Source organism: Carassius gibelio, chromosome B10 (genome assembly GCF_023724105.1).
Source record: "Carassius gibelio isolate Cgi1373 ecotype wild population from Czech Republic chromosome B10, carGib1.2-hapl.c, whole genome shotgun sequence".
NCBI classification, from domain to species: Eukaryota; Metazoa; Chordata; class Actinopteri; order Cypriniformes; family Cyprinidae; genus Carassius; species Carassius gibelio.
Window position 1 is genome coordinate 19403419 of NC_068405.1, and position 25411 is coordinate 19428829.

At 37.5% G+C, this 25411-nt stretch overlaps 1 protein-coding gene across 1 annotated transcript in view; it reads left to right on the forward strand.

Annotated features, from left to right (window-relative positions):
• Window positions 1–25411, forward strand: part of msi2a (musashi RNA-binding protein 2a) — a 164978-nt gene that overhangs the window by 52614 nt on the left and 86953 nt on the right. Inside the window, exon 6 of the mRNA XM_052567594.1 lies at window positions 8426–8518. Within this exon, the coding sequence (XP_052423554.1) occupies window positions 8426–8518 (93 nt within the window). The remainder of the gene's footprint in view (window positions 1–8425; window positions 8519–25411) is intronic.

Below are 25411 nucleotides of genomic sequence, written 5' to 3' on the forward strand. Positions count from 1 at the left end.
AAATCAAAGTACACTATTCTATAGACTATGCCTAATATAAAATAACAAATAACTTACACAGTTTAAATAGCCTAGGTATACAAAACTGAAAATCAACAAACACTGTGGAGCCAATTAAATAAGAAACAAATGTTTAAAAAAAGTTCCAAATTCATCTTTGATAAAAGGCAAAAGTCAACCAGCTTTTCAAAATCCAAAATATTGCCGAACATGTGCTTTTGTATTTAATTTCGAAACTAAATCTTTGACGATCATCTCTTCTGTCTCACCTCACTCTTCTTGTCAGTCAGCTTGACTCATTCTCCTCACATGAATGAAATCTAGTCAAGTCGTTCGGCACGGTGTATTGAGCAGCCGCGTTCAGTTTTTAATTGCAGTGTCTGTTCTCTAACTCAACTAAATTAATTTTATTACTAGAAAATTTTAAATGACGGTGGAAGATGGTGCAGCAGTTGGCAAATGACATACCGGTGTTGTGACCGGTATCACCGCCAACACGGTCTATCACAGCAAGCCTACTCAGTAGTTGCTTTTTCATTGCTCAGGAGGCTTAAATGAAGGAAACCAAGAACTCTTAAGTATCCACTTTGTCTGAGTGCAAATTTGTTGTCCATTGAAATCTAAACACCGTTTCAGTCAGTGCTAAGGTCTCAACAAAAACAAAAGTCTACATTTGGTCTCCAGTGTCCAGAAGCAATTAGAGGTATAAATAAAAAAATCAAATTTTTCTTTCTAATGAAAAATATTATTTTGCAAGACTGATCCTGATAGATCACTCTCTCGTTCTCAGTCTGAGAGTATTTTTAGTTAAACTGTCACTGATAGCACAAGCGTTATCGCTCTGCAAATACCAGTGACACACTCACTGTTTCTATGTGGCATTTTCACATTTCCTCTGGATATTAATTTTGCATATGAAGCTCACCCAGTGCACAGATGGCACGGGTTTGTTCATAAACGTGAGCAGTTCTCAGTTCTCTCTCTGTGTTCAGCTGAAGGGAGTTAACTGAGTGAATCTTACTGAGCTGTTTGTATGGAAACTTCCTCACTCTATTCATTCATAAAAACAGCTCATTATATACAATCCATAATGGATGCAGTAATGCTATTATAAGTCCACACCTTATCACGGAAACATCTCACAGTAACTAACTTTAGACTGGTAGGATGTTGAATTACCACAAATGCTTTAAAAGTTCAGGTGTGTGTGTGAGTGTTTGCGTGTGCGTGTGCCAATCTGGTGTCAGGGGCAGGTGGACTTCTCACCCTGTAATCACCATTGAGAAAGTGAGAGCTGGCGTGGATCGCTGATGGCTGCAGCCACATTCTAATCACTCCTTTTTGGAAATGAATAGAAGGCACAAAAGCTGAGGGAGAAAGTGCTCTGATTGGAAGCAGGATGAAGAAAAGCTCCTCACAGGAAAGAGGTCTCAGCTTGAACGGATCCCCTCTGGTTCAAGTGGCCTTGTTTGAGAGATGAAGCCAAAGTCAGACAACTGTAATCAGCTGTCCACAAATACTGTCATTCACTAAATCAGGGGCCATGGAGGATAAGAGAAAGAGAAAGCTCTCATTCGAGTCATGGTGGAACTGTGTGAGTGTCTCATAGAGAGGCTATTGGGACATCTCGGCTCTTCTGATGTGAGAGCTCATGATATGGTTCTTTTTTTAATTATCGAATGTCCCGTTTTAATCTGAAATATTTCAAAGCACATTTTTTTCACCTTTTGTTATAAAACTTCAGGTTAATATGTTAAAGATTTAAGATTGGAACCCATAGTTGCTCCATAATCTATCATTTAGCAAAACACTTTTCAGGCTGATTCAGGAGAGCTTTCTTTGTAACTAAAAGGGACAGTCCACCCAAAAAACATTTACTCACCCATATCATTCCAATCTTGTATGACTAACTTTTCTAACAAAACTAACAAAAAATGCAGGGTCATTCTGTGTCATATCAATCAAATTTCAAAAACTTCACCTGCTCATATTTTTGATTTTGCTAATGTTTTTTTCTGAAGAAATATAGATATGTATAGTGATGAAAGACAATATTTTAAATGTCATGGATGAATATTTATAGAGTAATCCAATATTTTTTAAAGTAAGGTCAATATGGCAATTTTCACCTGAGAGTCAAATCACGGGGGGTAAAAGCGACTTCAGAAAGATGGCAGCATCATAATGTTACTTTTACACATAGATGGGTAGGTCTGTTAGTAAAATTGGTTGACTTTAGCAATCTTTGTTGCATTAAGTGTCAATGGGGACCATTAAAAAATGGGGAAACGACACTTTTCACGTTTTTTTTCTTCTTTCTCCGAAGTTTGCATTCCTGTAACTCAAGAAGTCTTAAAGTTGGCACGAAACAGAAGTAGCGATTTGTCTTCTTTTTTTTTCTACTGTGATGTCTATCCAAATGAAATGGCACCTGAAATGAGAGAATGGGACTTGATTTCGTCCCTCGAGAATTGATTGTAATGTTGGAAGTTGGGGCATTGCTAACAAAATGGAGGCAGATCAGAATGCCAGATCTTTATTTACTGAGGAAGATGACGACAATTAATGGCACAAAACATACCTAACAGTGTACGAGAGAGAGCGAGAGACTGCCTGAATGACTGAGCGCGTCCTCCATCAGGTTGTCATATTCATAAAAAAATAGTTTCCAATGTCCTAAGAGTAATTTTGTGGTAATATCCTAATATCCTTTACATTTTTAAGGGTAGTGTACTCCCCCATGGCTTGCGTCAGCACTGGTCAATGCATTGATTTCTATAAAGTGTTGTTTATCCCAGCGTTTACCCCTCACGTCACTAGCTCCACCCTTGCGCCCTAACTCGTGACCAGAAGAGAAGAGGAGTCATTTTGAAGGGGAGGGAGGGTTAATGTTTTTGAATGAAGATTACGAGGGCAAATGAATTAAAAAAAAAATAATGAAGTGTATAAAAATAAATTAATAAGAATAAGATTAGTCATAAATAGGGATGGGTACCGAAACTCTGTATTAAAATGGATTTTATTCGTTATATCAAATGTAGGCGCACGGTATGCACGCTCATAATGGAAGCGACGTGGTCGCGAAACGCACGCTGTGCGACAAGCTCGTTTTTTCCAGGCGCGTGCACCACATCGAGTTAAAAACATCTCAACTTTTCATAATGCCGCAAGTGCACCGCAGGTCATGTAACTTCCTCACCTTTTCCGTAACAGTGTTGAAAGCTCAGCCAAGATGAAAGAACAGCTGATAGCTGTATGTGGATTTTTTAAATTAATTTAGTAGCAGTGCTACTGCAAGCAGTTTTTAGTGCTGCAAATCCATTTATCCATTGCTGAAATTTCCGCGTCTTCATGGAAAGAGCAGGTCATGGTTGCTTAGCAGTGGCAGACTCCTCAGGAGCGCATATGCCAGAAGGCTTTGAGGGGAAAAAATCAGAAAGTGGCGCGCCTAGTGTTTTCCACGCGGTTTTAGACGTGATATGTGAACAGCCCCTTACAGTACGAAAACTCCTGCTTAATACAAAGAGTGACAATGGCGGCGACAGTAAAACGTTCCAAAGTGTGGTTATACTTCACTAGAGTTGATGCAGACAACAAAATTTTTGCTTGTAAGAGCGATACTACTTAATATGATACTACTTTTCTTTTAAAGAGGAATGTCTGAGGAACAAAAAGTGTTGACAGCTGCATTGAACATACCTGTCTGAGTGCCATAAATTATAATTTTTTAAGGTTTGCATGCCTATAACTCAAATGCCAAATAATAAGTAGTATTAAAGCTATTTATTCTAGTTTTAGATAAACTTTTTATTTTTTGGAATCTTACATTTCAAGGCCCTACATTGTGTAATCCCAGAGATATGGAGATTATTGAATATTATCCATTTTCAGTGGTCGAAAACCAGATATGCGCACTTTGTATGCAGCTGATTCTTTTTTTTCTTTAAAGAACAATGTTTGAAGAAGAAATAATGTTAAAATTAGAATAGTGTATTGTGTCTCATGTAAAATTAACATTATGATTGTAAATTACTTAATTGTTTGCATTAATATTCAACTCCTTATTTTAAAAGCTATTGGAAGATCCATCCTGTTTTACTTGAATGCAGCAATTCACTGTGGTGACGTAGTATACTGTAATGCCACTTAAAATCTGTCAGGAAAAAAGCCACTAGAAATGTCCTTGAGAAACAGCCATGACCCTGCAACAGATCTCACACAGTCGAACACACTCACTGCTGCACTGAAAGAGAGAGGAAACGCTGTCCTTCTGGGAACCAGAGAGAGGTCATTCAGTGTCCGAGTGTCCTCGCTCATGCTGCTGAATTCTCCTTACTGCTCTAAAACACCAGCAGGTGTGCACGCAGATCGGTGGGAAAGTTACTCGTCTCTTCCGTTTCTCCAGCTCCTCCCTGGAGCCCATCGTCTGTGTTCCTGCCTGTTCGAGCTGAGCTGGGAATACATCTTCATAACTCAGATCTCATTTTAATAAGTGACAGAAGCACATTCTGCACAAATAAGCGACCACATCATATTAGCACAAACCTCTTCCTGTATGTCCCTGAGAGAAACGCCACAGAGGCATTATGGTGACGGACTCTGGTGCCCTTATGTTTTTGCTCTGAATAATGTAAGTTGTGTAACATGCAAGCTCACTTTATTCCTCTATCGATGTCTTTTTACCATGCTGTCTGTCTCTTGCTTCTCCAGGAGGATTTAGGCAGTCGTGTCGGCTTGTCACCACGGAGAAAGCAGGAGAGAAAGTAATTGCGTTGTTGCAGTGCTTGTAGAAATCCCATCAGCCCTGTGGGCAGGCCTGTCACAGAGCATAAAGAGCTGGCTAAAAACTTAAGCATCCATAGACAGGGCAGCAGTGGTGTCGGGAAGGGAAACACCTCTCACATAGAGCCGATGTGTCACAGGAAGCAGATGAAACTGCTGCTGGTAGTGCAGGAACAGGGCCAGCTGCTGTTTCCATTAGACAGATCTGTGCTGATAAGAACAGGGATGCTGCTAAATATCCAGGCTGAACAACCCTGATAACCCCAGGTGGATGTGCTCTTGTTTAAGGCTCTGATCTCTGGCCACTGGATTGATTTGCATCCTGAATGAGTGTCAAATACAAGCTGCTGGTGCTGATGCAAATAGACAGGTAGATAGACAGTCACATATATGCTTGAACTTTCAAAGTCATCTTCACTCTTTTTTGGTGTGTTGGCTGGTGGATGTGGTTACTGTACATTCAATGACAGAATATACAGATTTATGAAGTATTTAAAGGTGTAGTGTCATTTCTTTTTACTAGAATCACTAGATGGGACTACAGATGGAACATTTACAGCTGATACTGATGCTCAGAAGTTTGAAATGATTAAATATTATATAGATACTGATAAAAAAAAAGTAAGATACTGTTAAGTTGTTTTCTAGTTATGTGATTTGATCCTATAATGCCAGTATCTTATTTCCAGCAGCGTTACTCTAATCTTCAGTGTGACCATGATCCTTCAGAAATATTCTAATATGCTCCGTTGGTGTCTAAGAACCAATTTTTATTTTTGTCAGTTTTTGCTGCTTCATATTTTTGTGAAAACTGTGGTTTACAATCGTTCAGAAGTAATAAACATTATTATTAACTGAACACCAGCAATAATTGATATTAACTGAAGAATCATGTGACACTGAAGACTGGGGTAATGTCTGCAGTTATTTTAAACTAGTAATATTACTGTTTTTGCTGTAAGACAAATTATGTAATTTATTGCATTATCTTTAATGCATTTTTTATTTGGCTATTAAATTTGCTAAAGTTGCATGTGTTTGGATTCTTCTTGCCTTTCTCTCTCTCTCTCTTCGGGTGCACTTTAGCTCATCCTCCTGTCACCTCTCCTTGTGTGCTGTAGAAATCTTTTGTGCTTGCTCAGGAATTAATCAAGGTTTTAATGCATCCCTCCTTCCCTCTATCCCTTAATTGAGTTTTGAGGGAAAAGGAAGGATTTGTTATTGTTTCTAAGTGTGACTGGAGCTGAAAAGCATCTGGATGTGTGTCAGAGCAGAAGTAAACATGTCAGAGGTTTAACTGAATGGATGGCTGCACTAATGGTGCCAAACACGTGTTTGGCATCAGTGAAAAGTGATTTGTAACAGCATTATTAGCTGTAAAAATCTTGGGAAGGTGCATCTGGAGAGACTGGAATCCACACTGTGCCTCTTTTAAAGGTTTCATTCAGAGGAAGATGATCTCCAAAAAATAATTTGTCAGAACTTTGACCTCAACTTGACCTTAAAACATGAAAGTATACTGAAAAAAAGGCCACAAATCAAGATGATGTGATAGTCAAAAGCATGGAATAGAAGGTTCGACACTTAGGTTTCTGCAGAGCAAAAGTGGGCGTTTATGACCTTGTGGGTGTTTTCAAACTGCTGGGTGTTTCATGCAATCAAAATGATCCCCCTTACCTAACCCCACCCCTAAACCTACCATCACTATGGGATCATGGTCTAAAAACACCCTGATCTGGTAACTCCCATTACTTTCCTGCAGAGACCTATACTTGGAAAGTTCTGGTATTTTGTCTTCACTATATTTTAATTGTGAATTTGAGTTTAGTTGGCATTCTGTTCAGCACACATTCTGTTATTTTAGAGTATGCACAATTCGTAAAATAAAGGGATATTTTTTCAATTCTGTGTTGAAGCAAGTTTAATTATTTGAGTGCATAAAAAACAACATAATTTATTCACATTCTTAAAATAGCCTTATTGAATTAAATTCTAAAAATCTGTTTTGTGTAACTGGTTATCAAATGAAGGCATAACACATTAATTTAATTTATCTTTAGATTATTGAACATAAACATAACACTTAATAAACATAAAACTTAATTTTTTGGCAAACAGTGGATTTAGAATTAAAATTAAAACATGGAAGAAATGCTGTGTGGTCATCCCTTAATAAAATAGAGTTATAATATTTTTAGTAGTAGTAGTATGTGCATTCTGCTGGACAAAAGTCATATATTTCTGCCGAAATGTATTCAAGTTAAACCAGACTTTTATTTTGATGGGTTGCCGTGAATATCTTCTGTGTGTAAATCATATGACGCTAGTTTTACTCAAATGAAATGGTAAAATACTCATGAATTGACTGGCAGTTAATTTTATGTTGTGTATTTATGTCCTCATTTAGTGAGAAGACTAAATTGCGAGCATTGTGGGATTCAGTGGGTCTCATTCAGGAAACACGAGTAGAACGAATTTTTGTGTAAATCGCGTGTAAAGTGGTTTTGGCGTAAATTTTCGGATTCATTAAAACGTTCGTATTTTCCAAATGTTAGTTGGTACGAAAGAAATCTACACCGGCTCCCAGCCACGCGTAAATAGTGTGTTTAACGTCTGAACGTTTTGCTCATTAATACGGCTGCATTTTAATTCACCTTGATCGGGTACATATTTACACATCATTTTGAAAAAATATTATATATATTAATTACATACGGTTTTTCTTTTAACTTTTATTATGAGAGCCAGTAATAGGATCTGTAATATGCTGCCAAACTTCCTTTTTTAGGACCTGATACGCCACTAGTACGCTTGAAAATAAAATGTGGCGTTTTGAATGAACTTCTGATAATAAAACTTCAATTTCTGCAGCTGAGAAATGTTTCTTTTTCAGTCGCTTTTGAGAAGACATGTTGAAATCCTTCGTTTGGTGTCATAATATGATGCTCATATATAGTTGTCAGTCGGATTTAATAGGCGGGATTTATGGTAATTGAGAGTGAGCGTGCACGCGCGTCCCATTTACGACTGATTGGAATTCATTAACACACACACACATTTCACTATCACATCTGACGTTTACGAAGTTTTTGTGAATCAGGAGAAGAGTTTTCAGGAAGTTCTCTTTACGCGCAAATCACTCAGATATTTACTCGTATATTTACGAATGTTTCATGAATGAGACCCAATGTGTGTAACAGTATGTGTAGTAAACTGAACCGCGCATCATTCATTCATACAGAGATATGATTGTGTAATATGAGTTAATGCACATCAGTTAATGTAAATCAGTTAATCAGTTAATACAAATTCTCTAATTCTTGATCTATTACTTGGTATTTAATAAATCTTAATGAGATTTTTTTTAACCAGATCGTGAGCTAGGTTGCAGCACTACAGATTATTTATATATATATATATATATATATATATATATATATATATATATATATATATATATATATATATATATATATATATATATAAATATAAATTTTATTAAAAATTTTTATACATATTTAAACAAACCAATGAACATCATTATCTGAATAGATCATTGTCTGTAATCTAGGTGTCCACTTGGTCTGAACGTGTTTTGGTTTGCTCATGTTTTTCTCTCTTCTTCTTCTCTCTTTCTCACCAGATGGTCACAAGAACAAAGAAAATTTTTGTGGGTGGATTATCAGCAAGCACAGTCGTTGAAGATGTGAAACAGTATTTTGAACAGTTCGGAAAGGTAAGACCAGGACAACACTCCCTACTGATATTCCAGTATGAACATCTGCAGATTTCCATGCCTAGGCGAACACAGACTCGCTCGTGTCTGCTCCGGATGTATTCGTTACAGTGCAGTGCTGGAAATGAGGGCACAGGTGTGTGAAGGCGGTGTGGTTGATTCAGGAAACTGTTGTCTGTGTTTTCAGTGATGTTGAAACTTACAGAGTGAAAGAAGTAATATATCCATACATTTACAGCCAAGTAGCTGACATTGATCAGCACCTGCCTGGGGGTGGGGCTAAAATGGGTGTGGCTGGGATGAGATGAGTGCAGTTTGGGCTTGGAGTGGGTGGGGTTTGGCATTGTGGGTATGGCTAGATTGTTGTAGTTAGACATAAGGGTGGAGTTAGACTGTATATTTATATGGATTTTGTTGCCATAGTCATGGAAATTTCAACTCTGAAGGAAATACTGCTGGTTGTTACTATTACCTGTCTGCTTGTATAAAAAAAAAAAAATGAATTGGAGTGTAAATATTCGCCACGACGGCTGCAATCATCATGGCTGAGCAGGACTTGATTGACTTGATTATATGAGACAAGCTTTTTTAGTTTCTTATGGCTCCTCTTCTTAGCTTCTCATGGAAGATTTTAAGAGCACAAACAAATCAGTGTGATTGAATGTCATCTGAAATCAGAGCCCCTCTCTTTCTCTTCTCCCAGCTCTCTCTCCCTTTCCCACAGCCTGTGAAAAGGCTCTCTTTCAGGCTTTCTTTCTCAGGTGGATTTGTATGTTTATTAAATAAACTGGCCATCGGCTGTACACTGCCATTATCTCTGTGTATCTGTGCAGCTCTGAGACTCCCACAGATGGGAACCTGGTTCTTTAGGCTTTAGAGAGAGAGACAGCGGTCAGGCAATTCACATGTCTCAACTGGACATGTTGGGAATTTCTTAGTTGACTTAAATGCCATCACATGTGTGTGTGTGTGTGTGTGTATTTAATTTCAGTTGTCTCTGTATGTGTGTGGTTTATGTGCCTCAGTGCTCAGGGTGATTTTGTGTATGTTTTTAATTTTGCGTGTGTGTGTGTGTGTTTTGGGTAATTGTGGCAGTTGGTTAAGAACCGAAAGGAGGAAACAGGTGGTGATTTCAGGGAAAACTCTGCTGAGAGAAGTTTTCAGTGTTTTGTCGGCTAAACAAGTGACAACTGTGAACAACAGCATTTTTGACTTCTGCTCTTTACAGCCTCTTTTAAGGCCCCATGAAATCCCAAAATTAAATTTTATTTTTTTCCAAATACCATTTTTTCCCCCTTTTAAATTTTTTATGGATTCTGTTATTTTTCCTAGACTCTTTTAATGGTTAAATAAAACTTTATGAACCAAAAAGCCTCTCTAATTAATTGAAATCATGAAACTTACAATATTACTTAGAAATTTATAAAAAATCTAACAAATATTAAATTTTTTCCATTAATGTTCTGGAATCCATTTTAATGGTTTCATTAAATATTAATAATCAAAATTATTTCCAATTCTGTCCACATTTGCATTATTTCCAATTCTGCAATTCCGTCTACATTTTTCACATCACACAAATTATAGGGCCCTACTCTCTCTCATTCACATCAAATTAAAGAAATATTTGACTCAAATTAAACATTTCTAAAAATGTATTTATGCTCAGAGCATCCAAAATATACATGAGTTTGTTTATTAATTGGATTAGATTTTCAAAAATTAAGCATTGCATAAATTGCTCACCTCACCTCTGCAAGTAAATGGGTGCCGTCAGAATAGTCCAAATCAACAATTAATCCACATTACTCCTGCCTAATTAACATTTTGTGAAGTGAGCATTGACTGTGAACACCACAAAACAGTTTTCAGCTGCAGTGAAATTCACAGCCACAGGTGTCGCTAATAACAGGGTTCTATGAATTCTCTATAGACCCTTTAAATCTATTCTGTCTGTCCTGATAATAGTCTGCTCTTTTTGGTTTTGATACTAGTTGTCTATTGTAATGGAGGGATAGAAGCAGAGCAGCCGTTATTAAGCACAAACACTGATGTACTTCAAGCAGGTGTGTGCTTGGACTGAGAAGAAAACATACACAAGTGTGTACTAGAGAGTTCACTCAAGTGCAGCTCAGAACATCACACAGAAACACAGCTGGCCATCGCTCAGAATTACTCCCTCCGCAGACACGAGAGAGAGCAAGAGAGAGAGAGAGACTGCTGCCACCTCAGGGTGCTTGTGTTCTTCCGTTCAGAGGAAACAGAGAATTGTTTTCAGAGGATACAACGATGGTGGGGTCAGAGACAGGAAATGTGTTTCTAATGTCATGGCAGATGTTTAGTGTGCACTGAGATTTTCTAAATAGCAGGCCGGTAATTAAAAAAAAAAGGCAGATGACTGTTTCCGTTTGTGTGGCGTCTGAGTGTATTGCTTCATTTAGTGACATGAATGCGTAATAACTTCAGCCAAATGGATTTAATGACCATTAGCAGATGTTCACTGCCCCAGCTACCACAAAATGACTCACAGACTCTGTTAAAAACCACCAAAATACAGGATCTGAATGCAGATTTCACTTCTCCGAATTTTTTTGTCTACCGTCTAAGGTATGAAAAAAAAAAAAAAAAATATATATATATTTTTATATATATATATATATATATATATATATATATATATATATATATATATATATATATATATATATATATATAAATGAGAATGTGCAAGGATGTCCTCGTTCTTTTGGAGTTTTTGTATTTGTCATACTGAAATCAGCTGTCTGATTTACTTACAGGTGCACATTTTCATAACTTCACATTTCGTGTCCCATATAATACCACATCTGCTTTCAGTGTGTGTGTGTATATGTTAGACATACATTTGCCTAGAGTAAGTGCGAATACGTAAACATCTTCCCTTGAAAAGAAAGAGACATTTATTTTCATTAGAAAGTGTTGATAAGTGTGAGAGTGCAGGGCTCCAAACTGCGACTAAAACGGTCGCATTTGCGACCATAAATATTACAATGCGAGTGAAGTTTTTTCTGAGGTCGCCACTGGCGACTAGGCCTATATTTACATGTTATCCCTTAAAAAATTGCATGTAATGCCTTTTTCCTGATTGTTTTGCATTCACATCTTTTGTTATGTTCGCGCATTTAGAGAATGCGCACTGAAGTTTTACAGGGAAAAAGAGTTTTAAACAGTCCTCATCTGCCGCGCAGCAGCGCTGACAGACACCTTACAAACGCGCGAGAGAGAGAAATGATGGAGACTTGAAGAGAAAGTGCAGAAAAACAGAGTCTATTTGTTCATAACTTGAACAAACTACAACAGGTAAAGCTGTCATCTGTGTGGATATTGGCAATATCGTTAATAGTTCTCGTTTATAATCATAAGGCTTCTTCTTAACAAGATCTTTGTCCATGCTGTGTTCTGTTAATGCATGAACTTCATTATTTGAAGTGCACTTGCCGTCCAGTAATCTCAAAAAGCTTTGTGCTTTTTTACTTTTTAATTTACAAAGTATCAGCTTTAAAATTATTCAAAATTCATAACAAAATTCAAACAATAAATACAGTTTTGGTGCTCTTTAAGGGGCCGTTCACATATCGCGGCTAAAAATGCGTGGAAAACCGCTTTCTGATTTTTTCCCAAAAGCCTTCGGGCTCTTGCGCTCCTGAGGCATCTGCCATTGCTAAGCAACCATGACCTGCTCTCTCCATGAAGACGCGTAAATTTCAGCAATGGATAAATGGACCTTTCGGTGTCCATAAGCTCATCAGTCAGCTAAAAAAATAACTATAAAAAGGAGCATTTTGCTATATTTATGAGCTATTGAATTTTAATATTTTTACTTAACCTGTTGTCTACATGATTCAACTCACACATTTTACTAATTAAGAAAAACAAACTGAAAGTGTGAAAGACAGGATAACTTTTTTCAACATTGATAAAATAAGAAATAATTCCTAAACAGCAAATCAGCATATTAGAATAATTTCTGAAGGATTACGTGACACTGAAGACAGAGAATTCAGTTTACCATCAAAATAATAAATTATATTTTAAAATATATTAAAATAGAGAATAGTTATTGTAAATTGTTATAAAAGTTCATACTGTTTATTTTTATTATTATTTATTTTTATTTTAATGCAGCCTTAAGCCTGGCTCACACTACAGGGTTTTTAGCCCGATTTAGCCCTGATTTCATCCTCCCGAGAATTTGGAGCAAACCTCTTGTCGAGCACCTCGATCTGTCCAGATGTCCGACCCTGATTATCTGCTAATGTGAGGTGTTTACCGATCGAATCTCACATCTCCCGATCTGCTCGCAAACAAATCAGGGCAGCCCCGATTATTATCAAACATGATTTAAACCAGGATGAGGATGGCTATATAATTACAGTATTGTGTAATTATGATGATACAGTATTACAGTATTATGATGGCTTTATGACAGTATTCACAGCCAATGCGCAAAACCGCGAAACAGCCAACGTATGGCTTCGTTGGATAGTGGAGATAGAGGAAACTGTTTCTTGACATTTTGTAGTAACACCACTGTCTGTATAATGTGTCAAAAGTGCATCAAAACTGTAAGGAGATATAGAAGCACTGGAGTGAAATCGCCTCTGTTTAAACAAAAATTTAATAAAAAATAAAATAAAAATTCGGTGGTGATCTGCTGCGTAAGATCACGTTAGTTGCTCCCTCTAGCATGATAATCTTAATGATATCTTGCAGTCTGTGATGTGCAACCAGATTTCAAAATCGGTTATGATTTTAAAACTCCTGTAGTGTGAGCCAGGCTTTAGTGAGCATAAGAGAATTCCTTGTAAAACATTAAAAAATAAGATAGATGTTCTTGTGGACAGTCTGAATTCTCTTGGTTCTTCATGTGACAGGGTTTGCAGACAGCCATGAGATGATGTCCCCCTCTCTGACATTTAGAAGAGCTGATGACTTGAATGCCTGTGTGTCCACAGGGACTACAGAAATACACCCAAAACTGCAGCATTAAACAGATGTTTGTGCGATATTTAGGCTTCAGCACACTGTAAATGGAGTATGTATGTGTGGTGATCTTGTACTGGCTCTGATACTGATCCTGAAACAGGCCAGTGCACCCGTGATACCCAGAGGTATCTGTCTGGCCCATGTGTTTTTGGAGAAATCTCAGAGAGCTATGACCAACCGGTGATTGACAGCAGCTCCTCAACTGAAAGAGCAATGCAGTTAAAGAGTCATAAATTGTCTTGTGCTCTTAACAGTGCTTCTGAAAAGAAAAAGATCTGCCTTTTGTGCTTTAGGTATTGTTATACACTCTGTTCTAAAGGTTTGTTTTAACTCAGAGGGAGTGTCAGCCACGTTAAAAAAGTTAACAGCTTAAGTCATTTGTGGATTGATGCTTATTTGAGACGTGAACAGTTTCAAACGATTCAGTTTGATTTGGTGAACTGGTTCAAGAAGAACCGGTTAAATCGAATGATTCGTTCACGAACCGGATATCACTACACTTAAAACGCACTCACAACAGACCTGCAAGAGAAGACAATGCTGAATAAAGTCGTTGTTTTTGTTATTTTTTGGACCAAAATGTATTTTCGATGCTTCAAAATATTCTAACTGGCCCTCTGATGTCACATGGACTACTTTGAAAATGTTTTTATTACCTTTCTTGACATGGACAGTATACAGTTCACACAGTTTCAATGGCGGGACAGAAAGCTCTTGGACTAAATCTAAAATATCTTAAACTGTGTTCAGAAGATGAACGGAGGTCTCACGGGTTTGGAATGACATGAGGGTGAGTCATTAATGACATAATTTTCATTTTTGGGTGAACTATCCCTTTAATCTGTGTGACCGATTACATAATGTTAGAAATATTTTATGTTATTTTGAGAAGAGTAAAAGTATTTTTGGTTCATTATGAAACTCTAGCGGTGGGACAGATTGGACCGTGGTGGGCTACCAGGATCTGAGTGAGTAATGGGAAACACTGGGGCCAAATGTTTTTTGGTTACCAGAATTCTTTAAAATATATATATATTGAAGGAAAAGTCAAACAGGTTTGGAACCTCTTGAAGATCAATAAATGACAGTTTTTTTTTTTGAGTGGACTATCCCTTTAAGCGTCACAACATTGAAGTGACATTGACAAATTGTTTTGCTAAGTTTTATGTTTTGGAGTCACAATTATTCTGTTTGACAGCAGAGATGTTTTGCTGTGGATAGATTTTAATGTGTATTTAGCAACATATGATATTCTTTTAACCTGCTCTAATCCACTTCTGCCTCATCGAAGTTATGACTTAACTCTAATTTGCAAAGTTTAGCGTTTTTATGTCTTTAGAATATGAACTCTGGCGGTCTGAACAGCTCTGACAAGAATGAAAATCTAATTGGCTTCATTGTGAGTGTCTCAAAGTGAGTATGTGCTGAGTGCGCAGAATTTTTTTCCCCTCTACCTTTTACGGTTTGATCGCTCACGTACTTCGGTACATAAACTCAGAGCCTCTCCTGAGACGACTTCCACCCACAGGCTGTCCTTTTAAAAGACAAAGAGTTATGTCCTTGTTTTTCCTCTTCCTCTGTCCTGTGTGTGTGTCTGGAAAGAGAGTGTTAAACCAGAGTGGATGAATTAACATCTTGCTCCAGATTAGGAGGATTTTTGTCTAAAGCCTCTTATTTGCCACACTTGAACAAACACGCTTGTGTGTGCTTTGGTGTTTGTCTGTGTAAGCTTTTTTTTGCATAAATATCCTGAGTAAACAAAGCTCTTTCTTGTAATATCAGAAAATTCGGGCTTAGAAGGACCTCACATACACACACATACAGTTCAAAAACGGTATCTGGCCTTAAGTAGCCTCATGTTTCATTTGTCTCCTGCTATGTGAACGTCTCTAGTGAACAGAGAAATTAAAAGAATTAATTCACCCATAAATGAAAGTCCTGCTCTTGTTTACTCACTCTTGATGTTCCAGAAGAAAGAAAATGATTTTGTTTTATTCTGTGCTACACAAATAGCAAAATTTTGACATACATCACATTGACACAAGTCCATAAAAGTAGCCAATAAGACTTGTGCTTCATATTCTTCTGAAGCCAAACAATAGTTTTGTTTGAAAATCACTCTGAAATTGAAGTCGTAATTTACTGATCATCTCATTTTGTGTATCACAGAAGAAAGAAAGGGCTGGAAATGACGAGAGGGTAGTGTGATGACACAGTTTTCTTTTGTGAATTACACTCTCTTTCAAAAGTTTGGTGTCTGTAAGATTTTTTTTTTAAAATGTTTTTGAAAGAAGTCTCTTAAGCTCACCAAGGCTGCATTTATTTGATCAAAATACAGTACAAACAGTAATATTTTGAAAAATATTTACAATTTTAAAATATTTAAATTGATAGTATAACATGGACCATAAAACCAGTCATAAGGGTCTGTTTTCTTAATCATTTTAATCAAAATGATTTATACATCATCAGAAAGCTGAATAAATAAGCTTCCTATTGATGTTAGCATAGGACAATATTTGTACAACTATTCGTGTGATCTGTGGGTGCAAAAAAAAAACAAATCTAAATATTGAGAAAATTGCCTTTAAAGTTGTCTAAATAAAGTGCTTTGCATTGGATATTACTAATTAAAAATTAAGTTTTAATATATTTACTGTAGGAAATGTACAAAATATCCTCATGGGACATGATCTTTACTTAATAACCTAAAGATTTTTGCCATAAAAGAAAAATCTATACTTTTGACCAATACAATGAATGTTTGGCTAATGCTACAAATATATCTGTGCAAATTATGACTGGTTTAGTGGTCCAGGGTCACATTTATTCCTGTGATGGCAAAGCAGAATTTTTAGTCTTCAATATTACATGATCCTTCAGAAATCATTTTAATATGCTGTTTTGCTCAAGAAACATTTCTTATTATTATCAATGGTAAAAAGAGTTGTGCTGCTTGACATTTGTATATTGACAAAAAAACTATTTTATAACATAATAGATGTTTTTACTGTCAATTTTGAGTCATTTAATGCATCCTTGGTGAATAAGAGTATTCTGTTTTTTATATTTTTATAAGTCTTGCTGACCTGAAATGTTATGATCAAATTAATCATGGAAAACCTGCAGACTTTCTCATGGGATCTTCTTCCTAGGGAGACATTTCAGATAGCTTCAATATGTCTGTGGCCCTGTGACTCTGGAAAGGTTTTAATTATAGTGAATTTTGCGGGTGAGGTTTCATTTCTGTGTCTGTGGTGACCTCTGACCCTCTAATGCAGCTCAGCTAAAGGCAATCTGAGGAAAGAATTCATAACTCTCTTTACTCATAACCTGAACCCACACTAAGATGTGCTGTTTTTCTGTTTTTATTCATTATTTGGATGATGTGATTTTGCACTTGCTTTATGTAAGTAACAGTTCACTTTTTCTTCATATCACCTTCCGGTTCTGTTGTAAATGGACTCTTCTCACCTCTCATGTCCATTTCCCTGTGCAAACCCTCTTAAAATATAAATATAACGGGCTTAGTTAGAAATTTCAGAAAAAGCCATCCCTACTTCAGTTTCTCTTTAGTGACTTCTGTAGTTATCACCATAAATAACAAATGAAATGAGGCGAACTAAAGGAGGGAGATTTGACTCTGTATGTGGCTTTAATCAACAAACTTGATCTATGCCTGTATATTTCCACGTGCTTTGCTTATTGACTTCTGCTCGACACACGTGGTTCTAATGACCCGGATCCCTGCAGGTGGCAGAGAAGACGGCTTGTCCATGTGCACCTGTCCAAGAAGAAGTTTCTGTATACACAGAGATGATTCTCCGTGCTTTTAACAGTTTGTTAATTGAAAAATATAAAAACTGGTTTTAATTGGTCAAAAATGTGAGAATCATGCTCTTTTCTTTTTTTGAACAGACAGAGAAGGCAAGATTCAACACGTCTTTAATTAGTGCTTCTTTACAAGGTTTTTGTGCTGTAACAGCTGTTAATACAATCTGGGTCTTTAGTTCAGTGGTAAAAAATGAACTACAGGCTCCTCAAACATGCTTAAAATCATTTTACTATTATTAGTAATTATTTTTCCACCCTTTATTTTGCTCTGCTCTCTCCTTCTGAGGGTCTACGTCAAACACAAATGGATCTTTTGAGTAATTTACAGCTTTCTGTTCAGTGCATCAAATCATCAGTCATACAGTTAATCACACGGACAGGTAGGTAGATGTGTGTGTGTGTGTGTGTGTGTGTGTGTGTGTGTGTGTGTGTGTTGGTGTGTGAAGAAAATGGGAAGCTTTAGATTGTCTTCGACCTGAAGTTACAGTGGCAAAAGCGAGAATCAAGGAGATGGTTTCTGACTATTCTTGCTGCCTAAGTGCTCGTGTGACCTTTACAGAACAGCCTCTCCACTTAAACTGTGTGTTCCTATCTAATGTAGCCATACTTTAAGGGATGAAATGTTTAAGAAGAAAAAGGTACTTCTCTAGAAGTTTGTTAAATCTAACATGCCTCATTTTGGAGACATCTCTGAAAGCATGTTTTATTTTATTTGACAGAATGCTCATGTCTTTTTGTTGAAAACTTTTTTTTGATAAATCTACTCAACTTCATTTTGGATACATCCAATGCTAGTATTTGCTCTACATACATTGATATTTATTGTTAATAAATATACAGTAAACTTTTTTTTTTTTTTACCTTTTGTATTTTATATTTTTTTATTTTAATTTTATTACTTTACATTAGCATGTGTGTGCAGTATGATAATGCTATCTTGATTGGTATCTGTGCTCCGTATTAATAAACTGTTGTTTTCCTTTGGAGCGGATTGTGTTATGCTCTGTTCTCTCGATTGTGTTTACTGATCTTCAGTAAATGTGCCCAGAGTCAATCATAGTACACACACTTAAGTGACAAGTCTGCTGATCGCTGCCAGCAGTACCCAGAGCCAATGAATGATGAAAGACGCTGATCTACATTAACTAACAGGGAGTGCAGATGAGAAGCTAACAGAGCAGGAAAGAACAGCTACGTCTTTAAATGATGAAGAAGTGGGGACACAGATGTCTTCCTCTGTGATTCAGCAGAATCGTTCCTGTGACAGAAGGATTATATATTTAAAGGAGACTGATATTGGAAAACTGCCTTGCTCTGTTGAAATGACCAGTTTGATTAGTAGCTCAAGTCTTTAACCGCTCAAATCTCGAACCTTCCGAAATGTCACTGACCTGCTCCACGGGGATCACTGGTGCAAGTCTTCAGTTTCTGAAACTTTTACCTGAACCATTTTTTTTGTGAGGTTGGAGCGTGTGTGTGTGTGTGTGTGTGTGTGTGGTGATTATGGGGAATGAATGTTTAGGCGAGGTGGAGAGGTAATCATCGTTAGCACTAACAGAGTGCTTCATTAACCAGCTTGACCTTAGTGCCTCCACACACACACACACTGGCAGCATCTCTCAAAACATGAGCACCCATTATGCTCAATCTGCACAATGTGTGTGTTGAGAGAGGAATAAGAGAGGAGAGTTTGATGCACTCCAGTATGGATCATGGTTTGAGCTCCCAGATGACTGCGTGTGTGTGTGTGTGTGTGTGTGTGTGTGTCTGTGTGAGCACTGGCCAGTGTAATTGAAAGTCTTCCAGAGTGAAACTGTGTGTGAGTTTATTCACAGCTGTTTGCGCTGTTCTAATTGGCCACTGTACAGACACACACACACACACACACACACCAGAATAAATAGGAATAAATGACAGTTATGACAGTTTTGCCATATATATATATATATATATATATATATATATATAAAATAGGGAATATAAATAGAGAATTGGCAGCATAGGCATGGAGGGTCTTTGAATATTGCCTTTAACAATGGAGGCACATTTTAGGGCTTGAGAGTACATTGAGAGCTGCAGATTTCACAAGACTCGTCTGAGAACAGTGCCAATTCAGAGTCAGGTGATGTTTAATTGATATAATTTAGGTCTGTCTGCAGTCGTGTCAGCTTTGTGAGATGATGAGTCATTTGCAACCTGCATTTATCCGTCTCCACCATCAGAAACAATAATTTAGGATTCATTATCTCAGAGAATGGACTGTGTGTTCTCTTGTTTTGAGACAAAGGACTGAAGTGACCGTGTTGATTTATGCTGTAAGATTTGACCCCTGCACTCACACTAAGGGCACAGCTAACACATTTGCCGGGAAAGAGACAGACAGAAAGACAGAGAGAGTAAAGATGTATCATCAGTCTAGTTGGCATGAATGCTGCCGCAGTTACTTCAGAGGGACAGGAAGTACAGAACAAAGTGGTCAGAAACTGTCAGCTGACTTTAACAGACAATTTAATGTTACTGATTAATAATAAACAAATGAATAAATAAATCAGTATTTTTGTTATTTTTAATTAACATTTATTTACATGTATTTTAAATAAAATATAAAATATGGTTTTAAATAAAAAAAAAAAATAAATAAATTTGAAGACAAACATTTTTAAAATTATTTTTTAAATATACAGAAAAAAAAAATTTGAACATAGTATTAAAATATAAATGAGAAAATGCACAAGTAGCCTTCATTTGTGTTTTTGAATGTGTGTGAGAGAGAGAGCGTGAAAGAGAGCCCTCTGGACAATTCTGACATTTAAACCCATGAACAAATGAATTTAAAGAAAGTGTTGAATCCTTGTGTAAATGCTCTTTGCTTCATTCATTCCAGACACCAGGAGACCCTTCCCCTCATTCCCAGAGACCTTTAGCGATACAGGAAATTCTGTAGATTCCAAACTGCTTTAATTAAAGTGATAATGAGAGGCTGGCAGATCAGGGCATTTTGATTTCTGCTCTCGTTTATGCCGATTATCAGTAGAAGTGAATCCACCTGCTGTGTCCTCCTGTGCGTTGTGTGGTTGGTCATGAGCCTGAGGATTGTATGGGGCATTTTTATGTCATTATTGAACCATTTTAACCAGTTTTTTGCATTCTGCAATTCTGGGTAAAATTATTAGTTGAAAGAATCTTTGATCACCATGTCCAGTATGAAATGAACACACTTGCTCATTAGTATGTACTAGCTTGGATACTTCTGGTGCGCTGCATAGCTCAGATATCTGAGAGCCTTCCAGCCACATTAAGCTTTACGACCAATGAAATAAAGCCCTGAATTGGGCCGTTTTTCACAGACATGACACCATTGTCTGTAGGAACAGATGGTTTTGACAGAGAGGATGCCATGAGTGACAATAGAGCAGAGAGAGAGTTTTTGAGTTTTCTCTCTTGTGTTCAAGAGTCATTCTCTCTTTCGCCGAGCACAAACAGTGAAGCCGCTGGAACAAAACCTTACAAATGAGAAAAGCAGATTAATTAAAGAACAGATAGAGAGAGAGAAAAGAATAGACTGAGTGTTTTGGCGGAGTGCCTGGGAAAGCTGCTCAAAGTTCCTTGTCATTAAGAAGGCAAGGGCAACTGGGAGCAGAATCTTTCATTCTTTAAGTGGCTAATTAAAATTCGGCACCAGCTCTTTTGTGTTTCCACAGTCCTTTTTGTCCACTGCTGAATTTGGGCTTTGGCCTGTACGGGAGGACATATCGAATGTGCTCCACTTCTCTTTTGGTCTTCAGTAAAATACTGTTTTCCAGTCTGTTCTCACAGTGGCCTGGAGACAAGGCAGGGGTAAAACACAGAAAGTGGGGAAAGTTTGACCAAAAATATTGATGAACAGGAATACATTGATATATAAAAGTGCATGGTCAGTATGTCTCTTATGCATAAATGCAATTCAAACCGAATTTAAAGACATAAACCAAATGTATTTCATACATTAAATATATTGAAAAAGTCTTTGTATCAGAGAAATATAGTCTTATTACCGAACTGTTTTGGCTAAGTGTCAATCAAAAGAGTCACAGGCTGTTGCAGAGACAGCCTGTGAGGAGAGATTTGTGTTCTGTGAAGGGAAAAACCTACACACACCTGCTCTCTCCTCTCTCTCTCTCATGTGACTTTGGCTTTCAGACATAGCTATGTTTATTAAATCTGGTTGCCTTAAAATCTTGGTCACATGGTCACTTGGTTTGCCAACACTTAAGGTTTGTGGCTTTAAAAACATTCAGTTGAGATTTCCACAAGCAGAATTGTATATTGTGTGAAATAATCACTAGATACGTTTAAATACATATAAATTCTGACCACAAAGATCATTGCACACATATTAGATGCGTGAAACGTGAGCTGTGTCCTTTGACATGTTGGTTAGATGCTGTTTCTTGTCTAATTAGGCAGTTCTTGGCAAGAGCAAGCTGCAAACTAGACCAGACTTTATGCAGATTGTCAAAAATCTGGCCGTGCTAGACCAACAGAGGCCCAGCTCTGTCGAAGACACTGCTTTGTGTGTGATCGGGTGAAAATGAGCTCTAGAAGGGAACATTGTCAGATTTTCATCGGTCCTCCTCAGAGACCCTTAACTTGGCCAATGAGAAAAGTGAGAAAAGAACCCCAAGATGATCCACACGTCAAAATTTGACTTGAGCACTGATAATAAAGCAGCCATTTAAAAGAAAAGTCATTTGGGACTCAGGTGGGCCGCTTCCTGTGGAGCCACAGAGCCAAAAACCCATTTAAGACTCTTAAAGGCTCATCAAGCAGAGCGCAGATGAAGAGTCTCACTTTCTGGAGAGGGAGAGAGAGATCGGTCCTCTCGTTCCTGGGGAAACGGCCCCTCCCCTCTCATCCTGCCATCTGCTCCCCGAGAGGCACTGAATGATGCATCTCAGCCCGAGGATGAAATCATCACATGGCCGGGAATGAGAGCTGGGCCTGTTTGTGACCTCAGCGGGTAACAGAGGGTCCTGATGCCCGTCATACAGGGCTGGGTACAACAGTACGCCATTTTATTGGCACAATTCACAGACATAACGTCCCCTCAGGTGCACCTGAGCCAGAGGTCAGACACACAGACTGAGCAGAGAGACACTCATAACAATTACACATCAGCAGGTCACATGTTCTCATCTGATTCTGTCTCCTGCAGGGACCAAGAGAACTGGAATTCAGACTTTTTTTGTTGTTGTTGGTCGCTCTCTCTCTGGCCACATTTACACTGTCAGTTATTGAGATTGACAGCCACATTTAGTTGCAGGTGTGGATCTCAAAAAGTGTTATTCACAAAACCGCTTTGGTAGCATCTAGAAAACTGTCTATATGAACGTGCAATGGGATTCAGGCCTGCATTACTTATAGGTAGCTAAGTGAGAATGACCAGAGCAATCTCAATGATGGTGACTTACAAAAATCTGAATTTTTTAGGGAATCTTAACTTTTATTAAGAATATCTCTTTGGATTTGAGACTTTAGTCTTTGCAACTTTACAGATCTTCTTTATGCACCACAAGCTTGTAACACTCCAAATAGAAAGGAAAAATTGAAATCGCATCATATGACCCCTTTCATTTATAATTTCTCTCTCTCTCTCTCTCTCTCTCTCTCTCGCTCTCTGTGTGTGTGACCTACTTTTGATTAATTCATAAAAAATTTGGCAAATTCCGTGACATTCCACGTTAAACTGTAAATTCCGTTTTTATGACTGGATTCCGCGATTCATTCAGTTTCTTGAATGCTCCTGCTAAATACACATATGGTATCTGAAAATGTGTATGTTTTATTTGTATATTATGTGTAGCTGAAATGTGTTTCTTTATTGAAAAATAAAAACAAAAAATATCTTAGGCCTCTTTGGCTTAAATATCTGCCATTCCTCTTTTGCTACCTTGAAAGGTGTTGTCTTTATAATATGAAAGTTGGTTTGGCTGTAATGCTCAGACAACTTGCAAAATAGTAAAACCAACAATTGTGAGTTTTTTTCAATATCACCCACGCCTATGCTATATATTTGTCTATCTGTCTGTCTGTCGGTCGGTGGAAGTTTCATATATGCCAGAAGAGTGTAGATCATCATCTGTAGAAGATTTAGAAACGTTTGACTGTGAGCTGTGCAAAACACATTAGACCAGACATAGACCAGTGAATGTCATCATGAAACTCTCTGTTTGCAAAGTATAGTGTGTGTGTGTGTGTGAGGTGTGTTTATTCTCACATTGTGTTCTGCACACCCTTGTAACTGGCAGAGTTAAATCAGGATGTAACAGTCATGTCAGTAATGGTAGCCGTGAGTTGCTCTGATAAGCTGTTTGCTATGTGGGTGGTGTTGTGATTCCTCAAAGGGTTTGATTTAACACTCACTGTCTCTCAGAAGAAGAACCCTCAGCCTCTCTTTAGCAAGTCACTTCAAGAGCAGTCAGAGGAGAGGCGAGACAGACGGCACTCTCCTCCACACTGTAGACACAGAGAAGGATTTTCAGATGCTTAGTGATTGTTTTACTATAATCAATTTGTTTCAGAGATCAGAAACAAAAGGAAACCATGTCAGACAACTCTAAAAAAGCTTTTCTTTTTCTGAGTAAACTGGCTGGTTTGTGTATGTTTAATGAGAGTCAGGGAGAGAATGAGGATGAGACCGGGTGAACTACCGTAGGCAAAATATACCCTGGCATTATCTCCATCAGTCTAATGTTTGCATGCAGAAAGGAAAGCGAAACCGGAGCTGTTAACAGCATCTTCTTTCAGCCTGCAGCTGTTATTACTGACAGCCTTCATCAGAATTACCATATCTGAATCCAAACGCCATTAACACAACACTATGCTTGCAAATGTGTACACAGCTCAGACATATATACAGTGACCTTTTTATAAGAATAGGAAAACATTTAGTTGGTCAGCTAGGTAAAAATATAGATTGAGGATAAAACGACTTTCTTCACGAACAAATGACTCCGGTTCCTTTAAGTGAATCAAAAACATACATAGACCAGGACCAGTGCATCCTGATTCCTGAAACAAATTACTCTTCTTTGAATTAATAATTACCAAAAGACTACTATCTGCATAGATTCGCAACCCTATCTTTTAAGAATCAGCACTGTTTTATAGGTCTCATCGAAGAAAAATTTGGAATGGATCAAAACATTTATATTAAGGTTTTTCAGGTGGGCTGTTCCTGTTCTGTTTCTGCACTTCAGCTAAAAACATCTGAAAAACTGCACATAATCAACCCATCTTAAGATGCAAGTTGGCCTTTGATGGAGTTGAAGGACTAGATAAAAACAGGTCTTTCTCTAATCAGGAGGATTTGCCTTTAGGTGCCATCTGGCTCTGATCAGCACTTTGAGAGGTTTGTGTTCTTTTATATTTTCTTTTTGAAAATTGTGTTTACATTTGTATTTTAACCGTCTATTGTAATATTAAATGAGTGAAAATTAATTTATTGGTCAGACTTAAGGAATATCTCTGGGCCGCTAGTTTGAGAGCCCTGATGTATTGGCTTCTGAGGTGATTCGATATTTTTAACTAGGAAAACTGATTGTTCCTGATTGATTCCTGTGAGAGTTGAGAGTGTGTTGATCTAAGCTGAGTGGGACTCTCTCAGCTCTTCCTCAGTTAAAAGGCCTCTAATTGATTCTTATCAGCAATATTCTCATCTTATTAAAAGCCCTAATTGCCATGGTTGCAGAGCGGTCGGCTGTGGTGGCAGTCTTCGGCCCATCAGCGAGAGTGTTTACACTCCAGTGCCCTTTTCTCACACCGGAACTGGGTGTTTAAACAAAATTACAGAGATGCTTTTTGGAGATCCTTTTCTGTCTTCCTATCAATTTTCCATACTGAAGAGGTGCAATGCATTCAGGAAATTGACCATACAGTGAGTGGATTGACTAGGTTGTTTATTTAGATGGGTTGTTTTTACTGCAGTCTTGTTCTCGTTGCTGTGTTTTTGTGACATTTAGGGGCTGATAAATGTGATATGAATCTAATCCTCAG